This window comes from Mauremys reevesii, linkage group 6 (genome assembly GCF_016161935.1).
Source record: "Mauremys reevesii isolate NIE-2019 linkage group 6, ASM1616193v1, whole genome shotgun sequence".
Classification (NCBI taxonomy): Eukaryota; Metazoa; Chordata; order Testudines; family Geoemydidae; genus Mauremys; species Mauremys reevesii.
In genome coordinates, this window is record NC_052628.1 from 39,560,102 (window position 1) to 39,580,665 (window position 20,564).

A 20,564-nucleotide genomic window follows, 5' to 3' on the forward strand; every position below is an offset into this window, starting at 1 on the left:
ATCTTTATTTTGTTTTCTACAAATTCACATTGCAATCACCACAAGTACATTTATAGGCATTTTAATCATTGTCTTTTTGGGATATGTGGCCCCAAATGTCAACACAGCCTTCTAGGAAAAAAAAAACAAAAAACATGGAATGCATCATGGAAGCTACTCTAAAGAAATATGTTACTTATTGTTGCTTATTGTCAAAGTGCTTCCTCAAAGTCTCCCTGATTTCAATTGCTGCCCTCTGGGCTCCTCTGACAGCCCTGGTATCTGGCTGCTCAAACTCAGCAGCCAAGCACTCTGCCTCAGCACTCCACCCCTGAGCAAACATTTTACCCTTAGATTCACAGAGATTATGCAAAGTGCAGCACAATGCTATGACCATGGGAATATTCTCCTCATTAAGGTCTAACCTGTCATAAAGGTAACGCCAGCGAGCCTTTAATTTGCCAAAGGCACATTCAACTGTCATCCGGCACCTACTCAGCCTGTGGTTGAAATGCTTCTTACTGCTGTCCAGATGTCCCATGTAAGGTTTCATGAGCCAGAGCTCTAAGGGGTAAACCAGGTCTCCCAAGATCACTGTGGGCATTTCCACATCCCCCACTGTAATCTTGTGGTCTGGAAAGAAAGTCCCTGCTTGGATGGTCTAGATACAGCAGAACCTCAGCGTTTCGAACACCTCGGGAATGGAAGTTGTTTGTAACTCTGAAATGTTTGTAACTCTGAACAAAACGTTATGGTTGTTCTTTCAAAAGTTTACAACTGAACATTGACTTAATACAGCTTTGAAACTTTACTATGCAAATGAAAAATGCTGCTTTTAACCATCTGAATTTAAATTAAACAAACGCAGAAACAGTTTCCTTACCTTGTCAAAACTTTTTATTTTTTTAAACTTTCCCTTTATTTTTTTTTAGAAGTTAACATTTTACAGTATTGTACTGTATTTGTTTGGGGGGGGATTCGGGGGGGGGAGTGGTTTGGTCTCTATTGCTCCCTGATTGTATACTTCTGGTTACAAATTAATGTGGATGACTGGTCAGTTTGTAACTCTGGTGTTCGTAACTCTGAGGTTCTACTAGAATACTTAGATCTGCCTCAGTGGAGGGGACTGAACTAGATGACCTACTGGGGTCACTTCCAGTCCTACATTTCTATAATCCTATGAAGTGTTATGCACAGCCATATGGGTAGGTAACCCAGGCCTGCTATACTCTGGGCAATTTTCACATCACACTGTGGGATATTTCTAGGCCAGAGGACCTGTAGGAAGCAGCCAAATGCCTATAATTCCCCTGACTGTATCCCAGAACTCACATCATGTCATTTCTAAATTGATTTCCCAGCCTGGAGGCAGCCCAGAATACTGGGATCCTGACCATTGCTAAGACAAGTGGAGATCCTACAACACTGAGAACCTGTGAGCATGGCACTAGCCAGAAAGTGATAGGAATTTTTGCAATCATTTGGGCAGAAATACAGAGGGTAAGAGAGAGACTTGCAATGGTCAGAGATCCAATCTGCCTGGTCTGATGCTATCTTGAGTTTCCAAAGGTTTCTATGAAATATTCCTTGATCAACTGCATTAGGCTAAGTGCAACTCTTGGGCCAGGCCAACAAGCAGACTGTTAGGACAGGATAGGGCTGGGGACCTAGGACAACCAGCACTAGCCACACAACACTAGCCACACAGGGGGTTGGATTAGATGACCTCCTGAGGTCCCTTCCAACCCTGATATTCTATGATTCTATGAAATTCAGAACATAGAAGGCAATTTCCTGGAGCTCTGTGACGAACTGAACCCAGCACTACAGCACCAGAATTCCCAGTGGAGAGTTCCCCCCAGCATGAAGGAGAGAGTGGGTTTCACCTTTTGGAAGCTGGTCACTCCACAGCTGCCACCAGTCAGTTGGGAACAAGTTCAGGGTTGATAAATGCAGTTGATGCTATTGTACTGGAGGTATATAAGGCTATTCACCCTATACTAATGCTGCATATGATTGAGCGGCAGGACATCATTACTGGTTACGAATTGTTAGGGATCCCCAGTATTTCAGAGGCAACTAATAAGATCTATATGTCCATTCTATGACTCCCATCCCACTAAACCTCAGTGTATCAGCCAAAAGAGATACTTCTCTATTGCTGTGCAGGCCTTGGTGTGTCAGTGTGACCAATTCACCATCAATCTTTGCAGGTTAGGAAAACATGGCCTAATCCACACAGCCACAATTTTCAGACAGCCACTACTTTCCCCCCCAAACAGCACAGACTGTACCAACAGTTATTCTGGGTAACAAAGCTTACATAATATTGCCCTGGCTTACACAGCCATATAGTGGGAATTTTAGAAGGCTCAAGGAACTATTTAACTGCATTCTGAGTAGCTGCACGATGTCAGTGAAATGCACATTTAATATGTTGACGGGCAAGAGAAACATATCTCCTCTCCCACCCATTATTTCTGCTTGTTGTATTTTGCATATTTGTGGAACCAAATGGGAAGTGTTTGAGGACATTTAAGCAGAGGCTCACCACCAGCTCTGAACAGCCTGTAGAAGGCCTAAGTTGGCAATGTGGCCAATAGAGATAATGCTCTGTGCACATAGTTAGAGAAGGGGACCCAGTAGTATCTTACTACATTTTAGCAGAATTTATTCTACTGGAAAAATTTACTTACTGCAGTGATCTCTTTACCGCTGCACTTTTCTGTCACAACCCCAGTGGTAAGATGAATATCTAGAGAGGCACAGATACTTGCTGATGCGCAGTGCAGTAAGCAGAGTCACTGTCAGAATATGTATCCTGCTTTCATGCTTCACATATTTATTATGTACACATTAAGGTACAGGTTTAAAACAAACAAAAGGAAGTATTTTTTCACACAACGCACAGTCAACCCGTGGAACTTCTTGCCAGGGGATGTTGTGAAGGTGAAGACTGTAACAGGGTTCAAAAAAGAACTAGATAAACATGGAGGATAGGTCCATCAATGGCTATTAGCCAGAATGGGCAAGAATGGTGTCCTCCTACACCTGGAGAACTCCCTCGCAAAACTCTGATTAGTCGGTCCCATTCACTAGTTCCTCTGGTCGCTTAGGAGCAGGCTTTTTAAAGCCCTGGTCTTCCTAAGTAGCCCTGCCCCCAGTTAAGGGCTGATGGGTGTAAACAACTTAGGGATCAAAGCCTCATTAAGAAGCTCTCAGCCTTGCCTAGCAGATCACTAGGCTCAGCATCCAATCCCCCAAACATCTTGTGACACACATCTAAAAACACAAAGCAAAATGGACAGGAAGTAAACATCTCATTTAATTTTTAATCTGCTAAAGTTTAAGTAGGTGGTTGGAAGCCTACTTCTTCAAACAAGAGGTCAGTTACATGATTTCAGTGTAATTTACCAAGTAATCAAGATGTTTGAAGTCAGACAGCATTACTTTCACACTGTAACTTAATTACAAAATTATTCTGTATTAAAATGTAGACCTTCAAGAACACTTATTCAAGTGTTTGTTTTATAAATTTAAAAAAATGTTGCAGGGATTAAGTCATGTGGTGTATAAATAGATTCTACTTTAATCTCTCTAACACCTCAGTTCAAATCCTGCTTGGGGCACAAGGTAAAAGTTTAATAATCTCATCCTGGTGCTCCAATGGGGATGGTTTGTACATTACAAAACCACTACATGACCTGGTAAAAGTTTAATAATCTCATCCTGGTGCTCCAATGGGGATGGTTTGTACATTACAAAACCACTACATGATCTGGCAGTCTCCCCTCAGAGGAGGCAGAAGACAAATACCAGAGCGTACGCAGATCTGGAATGAGATACAGTAACAGAGCTGTGTAAGGAAATCTGGACTGATTCTAATCCCGTGACATCAATCTGTCACTTTCAAGAGCATCAAAATTTTAAAAATTCCAAAGCTTACATATCTTTAGATACAAACTGCTTTAAAGACAACTGAAAATATGGTACAGAGAACTTAGGATATAACTTAATACTTCCATTACACATAAAATTCTAAACTAAAACTCAAATAGTATCCAAGATGAAGTGGAAACTTTGGGAAGGAGATACAGTCCATGGAAGGCCTTCTGTAAGGTCCAGGGATCTGCATGTGGAGATGAGTCAAGTCCTGACAACAGTATCTAGATTTTTGCCTGTTACCACCTCCATGATCTGGAACACCACGACTTTTGGTGGTGAGGGCACACCTAGCGGTAGCCACTGGTAGAAGCTGTCTTAGCAGCAAGGCTCAGCTGAAGCAGTGCTTTATGGGAGCTGGTGAGGGCAGGTGAAAAGACAGGGACTCCAGAACTGGTACAAAGACTTCCAACAAATCCCTTGGGAGCTACAGGTTCTGAGAGGTGGAACTCATGTTAATTACATGAAGGGGAGAAAATAACCATCCTTTACCCACAACATTTTGGAGGGCCAGAAGGCTGTTGTGGAACTCTAAGAGTTTTCCTTCCAAGGGGCCATTTTGCAGATGTTTTCCAATGGTAGGGGATGAGGGTGAAATCACCTGCACCAGTATTTAATCAGGAACTTCCAAATGTAACAAGCTTTACAGTGACTCCTTCACCCGATATCCCATTTAACAAAACTGTGTGTAAGAATTTGCAGACACCACATGTTCCATATAGTAGCTTAAGAGACCTATAACACATACATTTCCAATTTTAATTTTCCACAGCAAGGTTGGTCAAAGTCAATTTCATTGGGGTGCTATAAAAATACAGTAACTCCTCACTTAATGTTGTAGTTATGTTCCTGAAAAATGTGACTTTAAGTGAAACAATGTTAAGTGAATCCAATTTCCCCATAAGAATTAATGTGGGGGGGGGGGGGAGATTAGGTTAGAGGGAATTTTTTTTTTTGCCAGACAAAAGGCATTATATACATTTTAAACAAACAATTTAATACTACGCTGGGGAGGGGGAGTAGTGTGCACGTGTTGTGTGTTTACAAACATACTGTACATACAGTACAGTACTATAGTTGGGAGGTGCCCCTGCCTTACCCTACACAGGCACAGCCCACTGGCACTGGAGATGAGGCAGGCAAGGAGGCTGAAGGTGCTGTAGGCTAGGAGAAGCATGTTGCACAGCAGCGGCAGCTTCCCCTAGTCTGCAAGCAACAGGGGCTGGGCGCTCAACCCTCAGCCCGCCCACTCCCCCCCTTCCCGCAAACCCCCATCCTTGACCTGCCTCTTCTTCCCCCCCACCTCCTCCCCTTTACTTCTCATGCTGCATCCTCGCTCCTCCCCCCTGCCTTCCCTCCCTTCTAAATGCCGCAAGCAAGCCAGCTGATTGCCACCGGCAGGAGGCAAGCGAGGGAGAGGGGAGGTGCGCCGAGTCCTCGCTCCTCCCCCCTCCCTCCTGCCTGGGGCAATCAGCTGGCTTGCGGTGTTTAGGGGCAGGAGGGAGGAGCGAGGACTCGGCGTGCCTCCCCTCTCCCTCCCCTGCCTCCTGCCGGTGGCAATCAGCTGGCTTGCAGCGTTTGGGAGGCAGGGGAAGGAGTGGGAGCCTGCGCGCCGAGTCCTCGCTCCTCCCCCCTCCCGCCCCCAAAATGCCGCAAACCAGCTGATTGCCACAGGTGGTGGGGGGAGAAGGGGGAAGGTGCTGATCCGCGGGGACTGCCAGCGGGCGGGCGGTGCTGTGGGAAGGCGGGGGCATAGGGAGGCTGCCAGCTGTGGAGAAAGCAGGCAGACAAACAACCTAAGAGTGGAGCATTGCACAACTTTAAATGAGCATGTTCCCTAATTGATCAGCAACGTAACAACAAAACAACATTAACCAGGATGACTTAAAGTAAGGAGTTAGCGTATAGAAGATTAAGAGTAATTTCCAATGTAAAGTAATAGTTTGCACAATTGTTTTTAAAAGGCTTTGGTTTTATCTGTCCATTTCTGTAAACTGCTTTTGTCTTGTAATATACTCCTGACAGAATTCTGCACCCCACAATTCATATGACCTGCATATTTCTGTGGGCCCCCCCATGCAGAAAAATGCAAAAAAAAAAAAAAAAAATCTGCCGGGGGGGACACGCGTCTTCCCCAGCAGCGCATCTGTTCCAGTGTGTCTGGAGCAGCCTCAGAGATGAGGGTGGGGGTCTGGGCATGCATGCCTGTGTGATTAATCACCATTGGAAGGGGGGGTGAGGTGAAGGGGCTGGGTGTACGTGCATGCCAACAAGCGAGAGAGAGAGAGAGAGACTGTCCCTCTCACTTGCTACTGCAGCTTGCTGGTGTGGTAGGTAGGGTAGGGCTTTTTATTATGTACAAGGCAAGCTATAACCTGGAGGCAGAAATGTAGCAGCCTGCCTGTATAGTAACATTGTTAATGTTCCTATTGTTAGTTAACTGTTCCCATTTTCAGTCAATTCACCCAGGAGCATAAAACCTGTAAAAGTTAAGGCTCCTACACTGCCAGAATGATGTAAAGGAGCCTTATTATAAATAACAGTAAGGTAATCCTCAGCTAGGAAGATCTGTGTGCCTCTCGCGCCTTTTTCCTGTGCCAAGGTGGCACAATGGGGTTACATTACAGTTCAGGATTTATTTTACTTATCCATTTAAAAAAAAAAAAAAAGACTTTGAGGGCAACATTTACCAAGCAGTCAATAAAATGTCAGGACAATCAGAACCATGCACTTTCCAAAGTACCCAGCCAGGTCCAGGACAATGATTAGCAAAACTGCATGACTTATGTGTGAAAGTTGGCACAATTTAAAATGACATTCTACCTTTTTGTGTGCGCTGTTTGGTGTTCTGTAATGTAATTAGAAAAAACTGTATGAAAGTATGAACAATTTAAAATGACTTTTTTTTGTTGTTGGCTGTTTGGTGTTCTGTAATGTAATTTAAATGAAAATCCAGGATTATAACTGGAATGCACGGTATTAGTTACTGAGTGTTTGTAACTTCACTTCCATGTGTTTAGGAAATGCTGAATAGTTATTGTGACTTTTTTCTGTATTGCAGTTTAAATAAATTACCAAAACAATTGAAACTGGTGTGATTATATTGCCTTATTTTGACAAATAAAATATGCAGAATTTTGCAGAATTGTGAATTATTTGGTGCAGAATTTTGATTTTTTTGACATAGAATCTCCCCAGGAGCAGTAATGAGATTCTATGAACAGCTAACATATACATTTAGTAAAATACTTTTCACATAGCATCATCAATAAATACTTTCAAATCCCACATTATTTAATCTGTTACTTCAGCAGTAGTCAGGAATTTCTAAACATGCCTTCCCAATTTGCTTTCTTTTAGCAGGAACAATAAATGCATAGGCTCCATTGTGGGTAACTTTAGCAGGAGTACAATACAAGAAAAAAAACCCATTTGATTCTTTAAAATAAAGGAAGTCTAACTTGCATGCAGATCTGTGGATGTGTACTTTGGGAATCTACCTGAGACTTCTCCATAGAAGTTGGATAAATATTTGAGGTATCCTGTAGTAGCTTAGCTTCCCTTCTTTGGTTCTTTTATACACTAAGGCACCACATTGTTTCAACAACCAACTGAAAAGAAAAACTGCATAAAACTCACTGTTACTAATTAATGGCCTTTATGCAGTAGAAAGCGGCTCCACACAGCGTCACTGGCTACAAAACTTGCTTTATGAAAATACTTCTCCCTAATAGTGAACCTGTGATGTACATTTAGTCATTAAGCAGCTGGCTCAAACTACCTCATTATAGGGGCAGAAAGCCCATTTACCATATATAGCAATCACGGTCATGGAAATGGCAGACTCACTGAGGGTATGTCTATATTACCTGCCGGATCAGCGGGCAGCGATTGATCCGGGGGGGGGTCAATTTATCACGTCTAGTCTAGATGCGATAAATCGACCCCCAAGCACTCTTCTGTCGACTTCTGTACTCCAACACTGCGAGAGGCGCAGGCAGAGTCAACGGGGAAGCGGTGAGTAGGTCTAAGTACGTCAACTTCTGCTACACTATTCACAAGCTGAAGTTGTATAACTTAGATCGATCCCCGCCCCTACAGTAGACCAAGACTAAGTTGGGTTCCTCACTGGCTGATTGACATTCAGATAGCACAACTTTAGAATAGGCCACAGATCCCAGAGAAATCTCACTGGCCGACAAGTTCTACTCTTAAGTTCAGTCAAGAAAATGAGAGAGGAAATCTTAAGCAGCTCAGTAGACAAGCCCCCTCCGAAAGCAGCAAAAATAAGGTGGACAGAGGAAATGTAATAGAAGTGGTGGACCTCTTCATTTCTAGTAATCAAGGAAGGGAAACAGTAGGAGAAGTACCCCACAGAATTCAAGTTTTACCTGGCCCATAGGCTGGCTAACTCCCCCTTCTCACATGGGGCAACAGATAAGCTTCTTCCTCTGACCACAGAAACTCTAGGCTTTATAATGGACCTGGTCCTCCTTCTGCCCAAAAATAGCCAGTTGCTAAGCATGGGATTTTTATTTGCATAAGCTTCCTTACCTCTGAGTTCCTTTGCTACACAAAAGTCTCTTTCCTCTGATTGGCATGCCTGTGAGGAGCCCTCACCAACAAAACAACCTCTCTCTAAACTGGACCAGCCTTCTGTTCAGCCAGCATCTGGGACATACAAGCTGAAGAAGAACACAGAGGCCTTTGTTTTCTCCTCTTTCTGGATCATGGCCAGTGAGTGTTCAATTGTATGTGTAGTTAAGAGGTCACGAACACAGTTTTATGCCCAATAGCACAACATGGATCTCAGAAACAAGATAATGAAATATTTCTTCATACAAGCATTTGAAAGTACAAAAGAGAAACTTTCACTAAAAATGTAGACTATTGTAGAAAAAAATGGGAGGTTAATTGTATTAAGGGGCTAAGTTTAACCTATATGATTTTAACACTGCAAGAATATTTTAAAACTATTAAAAGTTCTTCCACATTTTAGAAGAATTCTAAGTTTCAATGAACAAGGGCAGCATATAGGAGTTTTGCCAGGGAGTTTTCTAGGTAAAGCAGGAGTGACTATGTGACCCTTGGGATAAGTTTGTTTATTGTCCTATGACTGCTTGATTGAAATTCATAGTGTTTGTGGGCTTGTATGCTGAGCCTAGCTCTGTTAGGCAAGGCTGAAAACTCTTCCTAATGAGGCTTTAAATCAGCTGCTGTAGCAGACGACTGGCAGATAGCTAATGTAATGCCGATTTTTAAAACAGACATGATCCTGGTAAGTACAGGCCAGGAAGCCCAACTTCAGCACCAGGCAAACTGGCTGAAACTTTAGTATGGAACAGAATTATCAGACAGACAAACACAATATATTGGGGAAGAGTCAACGTGGCTTTTGTAAAGAAAAATCATGCCTCAATCATTTATTAGATTTCATTGAGGGGGTTAACAAACATGTGGACAAGGGTGACCCAGTGGATATAGTGTACTTGGACTTTCAAAAAGCCTTTCATAAGTTCCCTCACAAAAGGCTCTTAAGTAAAGTAGGCAGCCATGGGATAAGAAGTAAGGTCCTGTCATAGATCAGTAACTGATTAAAATATGTAAACCAAGAGTAGGAATAAATGGCCAGTTTTCACAATGGCAAGAGATAAATGACAGGGTCCACCAAGAATATATATTGGAACCAGTGCTGTTCAGCACATTCATAAATGATCTGCTAAAAAAAGGCAAACACTAAGGTGGCAAAATTTGCAGACAATATAAAATTATTCTAGATAAGTTCAAAGCAGATGGTAAAGAGTTACAAAGGGATCTCACAAAACTAGGTGATTGGGCAACAAAATGGCAGATGAAATTAAATGTTGATAAGTGCGAAGTACTGCATTTTGGAAAATATAATCCTAATTATACATACAAAATAATGGAGTCTAAATTAGCTGTTAATACTCAGGAATGAGATCCTGGGTCGTTCTCGGAAAACATCAGATCAATGTGCAAGCAGCAATGAAAATAACCTAACAATGTTAGGAATCATTAGGGAAGAGATGGATAGATAAGACAGAAAAATCATGCCACTATATAAATCCATGGTATGTCCACACCTTGAATACTGCATTCAGTTCTGGTTGCCCCATCTCAAAAAAGATATACAGTACCTCCTCACTTAAAGTCGTCCCAGTTAACATTGTTACGCTGCTGATCAAATAGGGAACATGCTCGTTTAAAGTTGTGCAATGCTCCCGTCTAAGGTCGTTTGGCAGCCACTTGTTTTGTCCACTGCTTGCAGGAAGAGCAGCCTGTTCCAGCTAGCTGGTGGGGGCTTGGAACCAGGGTGGACCGGCAGCCCTTCTATCAAATCCCTGCTCCCCTAACTTCCCTGTGCAGCAGCTGTCCAGCAGGCTATCAATTGCCAGCAGTTCAGCTGTCCCTCCCCTCACTGCCATGTGCTGCTCCTGCCCTCTGCCTTGGAGCTGCTCCCTGAGACTCCTGCTTGCTGTGCAGGGGGGAGGAGAGGAAGAAGGGGGCAGTCAGGGTGTCCTCCTCCCCCCTGCTCCTGCAGCCTGCTTACCCCATCTTCCATAGAGCAGAAGGGACACACGACAGGGCTCAGGATGGAGGGAGCTTGCTGGCAGCAGCTGTGGTCTCAGCAAGCTGATCTAATTAACAAGGCAGTGTACTTAACAGTAGGGTCAGCATACTTAAAGGGGAAATGAGCATCTCTCACACAGCTCCCCTTGGAAGGCTGTTCCAGAACTTCACTCCTTCGTCTAATTTTAAGCTTCCTGATGGCCAGTTTATATCCATTTGTTCTTGTGTCCACGTTGGTACTGAGCTTAAATAATTCCTCTCTCTCCCTGGTATTTATTCCTCTGATATATTTAGAGAGAGCAATCCTATCTCCCCTCAGCCTTCTTTTGGTTAGGCTAAGCAAGCCAAGCTCTTTGAGTCTCCTTTCATAATACAGGTTTTTCCATTCCTCAGATCATCCTAACAGCCCTTCTCTGTACCTGTTCCAGTTTGAATTCATCCTTCTGAAACATGGGAGACCAGAACTGCATACAGTATTCCAGATGAGGTCTCACCAGTGCCTTATATAACGGTACTAACACCTCGTTATCTCTACATATAGTTTTCATCCTTACCTAGTTCAGTAACTTGTCGATCAAAAGGACAGCGAACTGCTCTGCCATGGAGAGGAAGCCGAGTAAGACAGTCATGGCAGACGGTATGACCACACAAAAGCAGTCTGGGAACTTTATCACCTTGCAAAGAAAATACATCTTCACAGACTCCACACTCAAGAACCTATAAATCAAGAAAGCATTTTGAACAGATCAGAAGCAGTGACACATCAAGAGGTAAGTGGCCCATCTTATACTGGTAGCTCTTGTATAAAGAAATCTACTATGCAGCTGCTCTCTGAAACCAATTAACCCCAGCAATTGTCCCATTAGACAGTTCTTCCTTCATGGATTCCAGTCATGATTTGCTTTTGTACAGCCCTTCCATTCTGCAAATGAACTGAAGCATGAGCACTGTCCATCAGAGTGTGGACCCACTTACAGCAAGCCCCGGGTAAAAGGAACCAAGGGCTGGCCCTGCCCAACTGCCTGTCTGACCTAAGGCTCTCAAAGGGGAGCCACTCCATGGTCCAGCTGATGCAGCAAACTCTAGGACCTCCCCAGCTCATGGGTAAGGCCCTACCAAATTCACAGCCATGAAAAACACATCATGGACTGTGAAATCTGGTCTCCCCCATTAAATCTGGCTATTGGGGGATGGGGAGTGGCATGGTATGGCATTACTTCTCCACTCCTGCTGGCATCAACGCAGCCTTCAGAGCTGGGTTCTTGGCCAGCAGCAGCCACTCTTTGGCCACCCAACTCTGAAGGCAGTGTAGAAATAAGGGTGGCAAAAACATTCTACAATAGCCTTGCCCCCCCCCCTCTTTTTGGGTCAGGACCCCCATAGTTACAACACCATGAAATTTAAATATCTGAAACTTTGAAATTCATTTTTTTTTAAATGGACCGTGAATTTGGTAGGGCCCTACTCAGCGGGCCAGCCATTGGGCTGACACCCCAGGCTGGGAGCCCATGCGCCTCTCGACAGGCTGTCCCCTTCGCTCGCACGGGCTTACAGGACCCAGGGCCGCCCAACACATCAGATCATCCGTCTGCACTCGTGCGGGCTTCTCCATGTCCCCACCGGTGTGGCCCCCGAAGCCAGGGGAGGCTGGTGCTGCTGCACAGGTCTGTTTTATGCCGTTGGGAGAAGCCCATTAGCCGAAGCAGCGTCGCCACCCTTTGGCAGGAGCTGTTGTGTGAACCGGGCGGACGGGGGCAGTTCCTCTCACCTTCACAGCAGCCCCGGCCGCCCCCCAGCTGCCGCCGTGTCGGGGGCCGGCATCCAGCCCCGCTCCGAGGCCGGCCTTGTTTACACCCATGGCCGCCATCTTGGAAAAGGGAGGAGGAACGAGCTATCTACGCACCAATGAACCAGCAGAGAGAGGGGAGCGGGCCACGCGCTGACGCTACAGGCCTTGCGCTGTGATGTCACCACACGAAGCGTCCGCGCAGGAATGAAAAATAATATTAAAGGAGTTCTTCCCCGGCAGCCGCTGTGATCACCACTGCGCATGCGTCTCCTCGCAAAGCCCAAGGGACGCATGAAGACTACAACTCACGACATACAATGGGTCACATTGTGGCTCCGCGGCTCGCGAAAACTACAGGTTACAGCGTGTAATGCTCTAACGTCATCTCAGTCACCTCAGCGAAGACTTCAAATCCCAGCATGCAACGCGATTAGTCCAGCTCCCCAGAAGACTACGCCACCCGCCCATTTCGTCCAGATCGTCCGCGAGCATCTGGGAAGCAAGGGGAGCAGTGCATGCTGGGGCCTGTAGTTTCTTCACGGCCCTGCTCAGTCCCAAATGGCGCGTTGCATGCCGGGAAACGCACCTCCGGGTTCTCTGTGATCCGGTCAGCTTGGCTCAGGCTGCGTGCGGACCTTTAGCCTTGTTCCTTTCGCCATTAGCAGAATCTTGGCCTGGGTGAATCCCGTAGGCGGCGAAGGCCCAGAGAGGGGAGGCCGAGGCAATGGATGCGAATCAGCCGAAGCAAGAGCATCTGCTGGCCCTGAAAGGTACCGAGACGGGAGCTCACCGCCCCTCCTCCTGCCTGGGCCCCAACCTTTCGCGCCAGCCTGGGCCGCGGGGTGGCCCCTGCCCTCGTTGCCCGTTCCAGGGCTGTGCAGGGAGGCGCCGGGTGGCCTTAGGCCGGGTCTCTCCGCCGGGGCAGGGGGAGAAACCAGGGCGGAGGCCCGGCACGGGAGGGAGTGAGGGATAGTGGGTAGAGCGCGGAAGCAGGCCCGGCGAAGCGCGGGGTGCCCTGTTAGGTTCCGGGAGGTGGGCACGACGAGCCCCTGCCTCCCCCCGCCCGCTAGCCCCGGCAGTGGCTGCACTGCTCAGGTTGAGCTGCGGTTCCGGACACCGAGTGGGATGAAGAGTGGGCCGGTGAGATTAGCGCCTTTCGAGGAAGAATGAAACACCTCGTGTCTTAAAGACAAAATACATAAATATTGTCCTGATGCTGCCTGTCTACAAAAGCACTTGCTGTAGTTGTCACAGAAATATCATTGTGTGGTAACAAATGGGGGAGGGAGTGGTTCACTGGTCACTTTCTCAATGAGATGTGGGCAACGCTTGTGCTAGGCGTTAGCACTGTGTAATCCGGGGACGTGGGTTCTGTTCGTGGCAGTGTCAAAGAATCTTTCTGTAGCCTTAGGTAAGTCCCTTATCCTTCTTAGTTTCACTTTCTCCAGCTGTAAAATAGGAATAATCACCTCTCTTTATATATCAGAGGGGTAGCCGTGTTAGTCTGGATCTGTAAAAGCAACAAAGAGTCCTGTTACACCTTATAGACTAACAGACGTTTTGCAGCATGAGCTTTCGTGGGTGAATACCCACTTCTTCGGATGCAAGTGGTGGAAATTTCCAGGGGCAGGTTTATATATGCAAGCAAGAAGCAAGCTAGAGATAACGAGGTTAGTTCAATCAGGGAGGCTGAGGCCCTGTTCTAGCAGTTGAGGTGTGAAAACCAAGGGAGGAGAAACTGGTTCTGTAATTGGCAAGCCATTCACAGTCTTTGTGTAATCCTGAGCTGATGGTGTCAAATTTGCAGATGAACTGGAGCTCAGCAGTTTCTCTTTGAAGTCTGGTCCTGGAGTTTTTTTGCTGCAGGATGGCCACTTTAAGATCTGCTATTGTGTGGCCAGGGAGGTTGAAGTGTTCTCCTACAGGTTTTTGTATATTGCCATTCCTAATGTCTGATTTGTGTCCATTTATCCTTTTCCTTAGAGACTGTCCAGTTTGGCCAATGTACATAGCAGAGGGGCATTGCTGGCATATGATGGCATATATTACATTGGTGGACGTGCAGGTGAATGAACCGGTGATGGTGTGGCTGATCTGGTTAGGTCCTGTGATGGTGTTGCTGGTGTAGATATGTGGGCAGAGTTGGCATCGAGGTTTGTTGCATGGGTTGGTTCCTGAGCTAGAGTTACTATGGTGCGGTGTGCAGTTACTGGTGAGAATATGCTTCAGGTTGGCAGGCTGTCTGTGGGCGAGGACTGGCCTGCCACCCAAGGCCTGTGAAAGTGTGGGATCATTGTCCAGGATGGGTTGTAGATCCCTGATGATGCGCTGGAGGGGTTTTAGCTGGGGACTGTATGTGATGGCCAGTGGAGTCCTGTTGGTTTCTTTCTTGGGTTTGTCTTGCAGTAGGAGGCTTCTGGGTACACGTCTGGCTCTGTTGATCTGTCTCCTTATTTCCTCGTGTGGGTACTGTAGTTTTGAGAATGCTTGGTGGAGATTTTGTAGGTGTTGGTCTCTGTCTGTGGGGTTAGAGCAGATGCGGTTGTACCTCAGTGCTTGGCTGTAGACAATGGATCTTGTGGTGTGCCCGGGATGGAAGCTGGAGGCATGAAGGTAGGCATAGCGGTCGGTAGGTTTATATAGGACTGCATACTTCTGGGGGAATTCTACACCACTGCATGGGTGCAGAATTCATGTCCCCTACAGATTTCTTTGTTTTCCTGCAGAAAAATGACTTTCTGATTGGGAAGCTGCAAGAGTGGTCACATGTCCCTCACCAGCAGCATAGGCATGTCCACAGATGCTGGAACTAGCAGTGAGGAGGGTGCTAGTGCACCCCGTGACTTGAAGTAGTAATAACAACCCAAATACATGGTTTCTGCCTTCAGCACCCCTGCTATAAAAATTGTTCTAGTATCACTGGGTGCATCATTTTGGGTGTCTAGACCAGCCATTGGAGAGGAAAATCACTGGGTGCGGGGGCTGCGGATGCCCTGTCTGGTGGCTCCTACCCTGCATCAGGCTCAGCTGGTAGTTCTGTCTGGGCTGGGGCTGAGCAAGGACAGGACTTCCTCTTCTTCCTCAAGGAGCGACCGGCGCTGGGTCAGACCCATCCCCAGAAACTTCCCCCAGCTACAAGAAGCTCCACACCCCCTAACTCCATTGCTCCTCAGCTGCAGAGGGAGGGGTCACTGTATGGGGAGCTGTTCCTCTGTCCACCCAACCGCTGTGTAATCCAGACCCCCCCCCCCCCGCCATACTCAGACTTCCCACAAAGTCCTCTTAGCCCCCACTCCAGTGAGCCCCATTCTACTGCACCTGGACCACCCCAACAAGCCTCCCGCTCCTCTGAGCCCCAGCCACCAGGACCCTCACCCCACCAAGCCCCAGCACCCAGAACCCCCCTAGAGCCCCCTATGCATCCATTTGTGTGTATGCATGCAGAATTTCTAATTTTCTGGTGAAGGATTCTCTCAGGAGTAAGTACTGTGAGCTCTTTAAATGAAAAAATATACAAGTACAGAATGTTGTATTAATTGGAGACTGATGTGTTTACAGTCTTGACCAAACAGATTGGAAGAGAAACAAAGATATAGGTGGTGGAAAAGCTGTGCAATGCTTTGAAGGTGAAGAGGAGAAACTTGAACTTCGTTAGGAAAAAGAGAGAGTGAGAGAAGATCTTGTCTGGAAAAGGAAGACTATCTTGGTGGTAGTGTTCTGCATGGATTGGAGAGGGAAAGGCTAGAAAGCTTCTGGAAGTCACAGAGCATATAAACAGTACTGACTTATGGGGGTGAAAATCCTGTGTTCTGCAATACCTGCAGTTAGCAAATGAGTTTTAGCATGTTCAGCAGAGTGCTTACATTTGCTATCCACTGGGCTTATGGTATATAGAATACTATACTTCTGTCTTCTAACTCTTTGCTCAACAGACAACTGCAGACTTAATTGATTCCTTGCCTCCACGGTCCAGAACTGATAAATTAATGTTTTCTACATTCTTTGAGTCTAATTTGCATGAGAGCACAACTGCACAATGGAGTGCTGACCATTTTTGCCAGTAGTGAATTGGGACCTGTAACAATGAGAGAACAGAGCACTAAATAATCTACATCTGTTTTTCCCTTTTCTCAGTCAGTAAAAATGATATTGCTTCTGGCATTGTTTGTCTACCATTGTTTGTCTACCATTGTGCTTTTGTGTTCATATTAAGTAGCAATAATGAGCAAGATGAAGTCCATAATCCTGTAATCAATTTAACTCAATGGGGCTACTCAGGTACATAAGTTATACATCTGCATAAGTGATTGCAGAATTGGGGTTTTAGGCCATGTCTACACTAGTGAGCTTACAGCAGCATAGCTGTATCGATGCAACCACACTGCAATAAGATCACTTGTGTAGCTGCTCTGTGCTGATGGGAGAAAACTCTCCTGTTGACATAATAAAATCACCTCAGCGGGCGGCGGTAGCTATGTCAGTGGGAGAAGCTCTTCTGCCGACGTAGCATTGTGCACGCTACCACTTATGCTGGCAAAACTTGTCACTCAGGAGCGTTTTGTTCACCCTACTGAGCGACATAAGTTTTGCTGACATAAGTGGTAGTGAAGACATGGCCTTGGCTGAATCTACCTCATGTTAATACGCTTACTTTTAAAACACTCCAGAAGACAGTATATTGGTTTTAATGGTGTTAGCTTAATGCTGTCTAAAGCAGTTAGAGATTTCAAATGATATCAAGCTGCTTTTCCATAATAAAAATAAAATAAAATCAACAGTTCTGCTGTTGTAACAACTCATTCAAAGCAAAATCTTTTCTTAATACACCCTTGTTCGTGGCACAGAGGACTGATAAGAGGTGTAAGTAGATCCCTGGACCTGCAGAGAAGTCAGTGTAGCATGTGTCCCTTTCAGCTCCTAAAATTCAGTCATTGCAATGCAGTAGCTAAATGATCAGTCTAGTGTCTGTACTATTACTGTCTATTGTTGGTGTCTGTTAGAACACACACAGATAACTGAAAATTTGGTTGAAATTAGAGAGTAAAGGATGCTATGAATTTATTCCATAATTGATAATCCTATTTGTATCCATTACCTAACATGCAATTTAACCTTCATCTAAGAGATAGAAATGTTGAAATTTGGAAATTAAGGAGTATCATATTTAAAGTTTTCATATAATAGCATGACTGTGATGTGTAGCTCTGAAGTTTGGAGCTAAGACTGGTTGATATATAGTTATGCTTTGGAATGGAAATAAGAAAAACTTAATTATATATTGTCTGGCATACTTGGAGTCCAGAACAGCTTCTTGGCTAATCATCTACTTTAAATTGTGTGTTTCTGTTACTCCTATTTCAGAGAGTATTTTTTTCATCATCAATAACTGTAATCTGCAGTATATTATTCAGTTTCCTTCATGGGAGTAGAAGGAAGATATTGGTTTTGATTTGTATTTAAAATTAATATTTTCTTTATTCTCTTCTCTCTCTGCCTCCTTTTTCTTTTTGGCCTGATAATTTAAGACGATATAATAGGTTTTAACTTCAAGTTGGTGGTAATTTTATCGTATGACTGTTAACGTTTTAAATGAAATCCTGGTACTTTTTGTGGATAGCATTAGATATGTATGTTAAGAACATAGTGCCATAGATGCATGGTAATTTGTGGGTAAATACAATGGCATACAGTCTGAGGGTTCCATTGAGGCATGATTAACTGGGCAAAACTTCCTCATATCAGTTTTATATGACCACAGGAATGGGTGGGTGACAGGGAGGAGAAACAGCATAGGTTTTTCTATGAAGAGCAGATCATATACTTTTTTTGTTTTTTGTTTTTAATTGGAGATATACCAATCTCCTAAAACTGGAAGGAACCTCGAAAGGTCATCGAGTCCAGCCCCCTGCCTTCACTAGCAGGACCAATTTTTTGCCCCAGATCAGATCCCTAAGTGGCCTCCTCAAGGATTGAACTCGCAACCCTGGGTTTAGCAGGCCAATGCTCAAACCACTGAGCTATCCCTCCCCCTTTGTTAAAGTTTAAAATGTACTTATCTGGTGTTTTAAAACACTAGCAATGATTAAATACCAGTAAGTAATCACTTGTGGTAAAGTATGAAGCATTCTGTTACATAAATATAAATATTGCTAGTTTATCTTTACAGCATTTTGTTTTACTGCAAAATATTCTAGCAATATATGGCTTAATATGGTGGTATCTTATTCTTTACAGTACTCCTGCTTTAGGTCCTGTTTTCTTCTGATCTGTGCATCACATGCAAGAAGAGATTCTTGTAAATAAGATGTATTACGCTGTAGAGTTGAGGATCCTAATGAAGAGACTGTTTCTTTTATTAAGAATAACTGGATTCCTACAGTACCAGCATGGAAGTAGTTTTGCACTATCGACCATTTCAGAATGACCTCACAAAACTGCAGAAACTTGCAGAAGAAACACTGAAGGAGTTTCCTATTCGGCAACTACCGAGATTTGTTCCCTGGTTTCCAAATGTTTCACACAAACTTCCGCTCAAGCCTAAAAGACAACCACCTATTATTTCTGATGAGAAAGCAGAAGAAGTTAAACAACTTGTTGCAGTTTCAGAACCTTTTATTGGGCGATATTATGACTGCACAGTGGACCTTCTGGAGTTTCAGTCTAATCTGAAAACTGGTCAAAGTTTAATCCAGGCACAAACGGTGCATGCACAAATTAATTCAAGAAATCTGGAAGTACAATCGGCAAATGAAAAACCAAAATTGAGAAGGTCTTGGAGTATTTCTGTCCCTAGTCCTAAACTTAAAGAAAAAATTCTTCCTTTATCTAGAGAACTGCAGAGTAATTTAGAAAGAATGAAGCTACATGCATTTTATAGAGCAAAGTGGACAATTGAGCAATCTATTTGTAATGATCAAACTCTAGAGGACATTTGGATAAAATTGAACACAATGATCAAACACAATGAATTGCCGTCTTGCAATGCTACAATCCAGAGATGTGTGGACCAGATATGGGTTTTCTGTGACATATTATATAGTGAATATGTTGGCAATCTTCTTAAAGAAAGATTAAATCTTACTGGGAGAATGAACTTGCTTGTACATAAATACGGAATTATATTTAGTTTGTAACTTTAAAACCAAAGGAAATAATATTATTACTGTGTGGAATATTAGGGTTTGTATACACAAAAACAATGAGGAGTCCAGTGGCACCTTAAAGACTAACAGATTTATTCAGGCGTAAGCTTTCGTGGGTAAAAAAAACCAAAACACTTCTTCAGATGCATGGAGAAGTGGGTTTTTTACCCACGAAAGCTTATGCCCAAATAAATCTGTTAGTCTTTAAGGTGCCACTGGACTCCTCATTGTTTTTATTAGTTTGATTAGAATTGTTTGTTTACATACAATTTTGTTTGACCATGAATCATATCAGTGTATTTTGTAGTTATTAAGAACTTCAGAGTAGCATTTGTGTAACTCCCGCCTCCCGCACCCCCCCCCCCCCATGCATAGAGTCAGAGTCCATTGTCCAGTGACTCTTGCAGATGAGCTATGTTAGGAAAATGAAATCTGTACTTCTGTCAGGTAGAGGACTTCCTTCCTGTACTGATTGTGTTAAAATTTGGAGGAGAGAAAAAGCACAATGTATTTTTAAGTGAATCATCATTGTCACCATGATGGATTTTTATTTTGTCCTAGAGTTTCAAGATGCTGATTATCTCAAGGAAAAATTCTCATTAGGATGAATAGTTTACATTTAAAATGTAAACTGACTTCCATTCCACACAGATCTTGTCATCTCATGCTTATTATTAATTATTTGCTCTGAAATACCAAATAATAAAGATTAGAGAAAAGTTTATATTGTAGTAATAAATTCTTTCACCTCCATTATTTTATGCCTTTTGCACTGATATTTTTCTGGTGTCCCTGCTTTTTTATTTCAGTCCTATGTTTTAGCCTCAGTAGATTATAATTATAGTGGTGAACAAAAAGAAAGTGCTAGGTTAATGGTTATTAAACCATCAGCATCTTGGAAAATTAGTCTGACTAGCTTGTGAAATTGCACATATTGATAATATAATGGTCCCACTGGATGCATTGGTAGGTTAATATGTTCGAATGCAGCATGGCTTGCAGTGACATGAGAGAAGAGACCCATCTTCAGTATGAATGTTGAGTATGCTCCTGTCCTCTTCAGAGGGTTTGTTATAAACTGTAGAGCAGGTACCTTGGGGCCCTGTAGGAGTGTATGGGCA

General features: G+C 44.1%; 3 protein-coding genes across 8 annotated transcripts in view; 2 read left to right on the plus strand and 1 right to left on the minus strand.

The window, feature by feature from the left end:
* Nucleotides 1–12,416, minus strand: part of TRIM23 (tripartite motif containing 23) — a 29,012-nt gene extending 16,596 nt beyond the window's left edge. Inside the window, exons 1-2 of one of the 2 annotated variants that reach the window (XM_039544908.1) lie at nt 12,281–12,416; nt 11,067–11,229 (exon numbers count right to left, since the gene is read on the minus strand). In XM_039544908.1, coding sequence (XP_039400842.1) covers nt 11,067–11,229; nt 12,281–12,379 — 262 coding nt within the window. In that variant the 5' untranslated portion in view covers nt 12,380–12,416. Of the gene's footprint in view, nt 1–11,066; nt 11,230–12,064; nt 12,144–12,280 lie in introns of those variants that run through there. The other variant, XM_039544909.1, reaches the window with a different exon arrangement.
* Nucleotides 12,417–12,932: 516 nt separating this feature from the next.
* Nucleotides 12,933–20,564, plus strand: part of TRAPPC13 (trafficking protein particle complex subunit 13) — a 48,771-nt gene continuing 41,139 nt past the window's right edge. For all 4 annotated transcript variants that reach the window (XM_039544910.1, XM_039544911.1, XM_039544912.1 and 1 more), the window contains exon 1: nt 12,933–13,071. In XM_039544910.1, the coding sequence (XP_039400844.1) occupies nt 13,026–13,071 (46 nt within the window). In that variant the 5' untranslated portion in view covers nt 12,933–13,025. The remainder of the gene's footprint in view (nt 13,072–20,564) is intronic.
* Nucleotides 12,937–19,554, plus strand: SHLD3 (shieldin complex subunit 3). 2 transcript variants are annotated; one of them, XM_039544923.1, is made up of 2 exons: nt 12,937–13,071; nt 18,536–19,552. In XM_039544923.1, exon 2 carries the CDS (start codon nt 18,688–18,690, stop codon nt 19,432–19,434), a length of 747 nt encoding a protein of 248 aa, XP_039400857.1. In that variant the 5' UTR covers nt 12,937–13,071; nt 18,536–18,687; the 3' UTR covers nt 19,435–19,552. The 2 variants fall into 2 exon arrangements, with proteins under 2 accessions (XP_039400857.1, XP_039400858.1); XM_039544924.1 differs by lacking the exon at nt 12,937–13,071 and adding an exon at nt 15,894–15,927 and having other exon boundaries at nt 18,536–19,554.

Bases quoted from the DNA above. Each gene is read 5' to 3' on its own strand.
- SHLD3 (XM_039544923.1), top strand. From the start codon at position 18,688: ATGGAAGTAGTTTTGCACTATCGACCATTTCAGAATGACCTCACAAAA.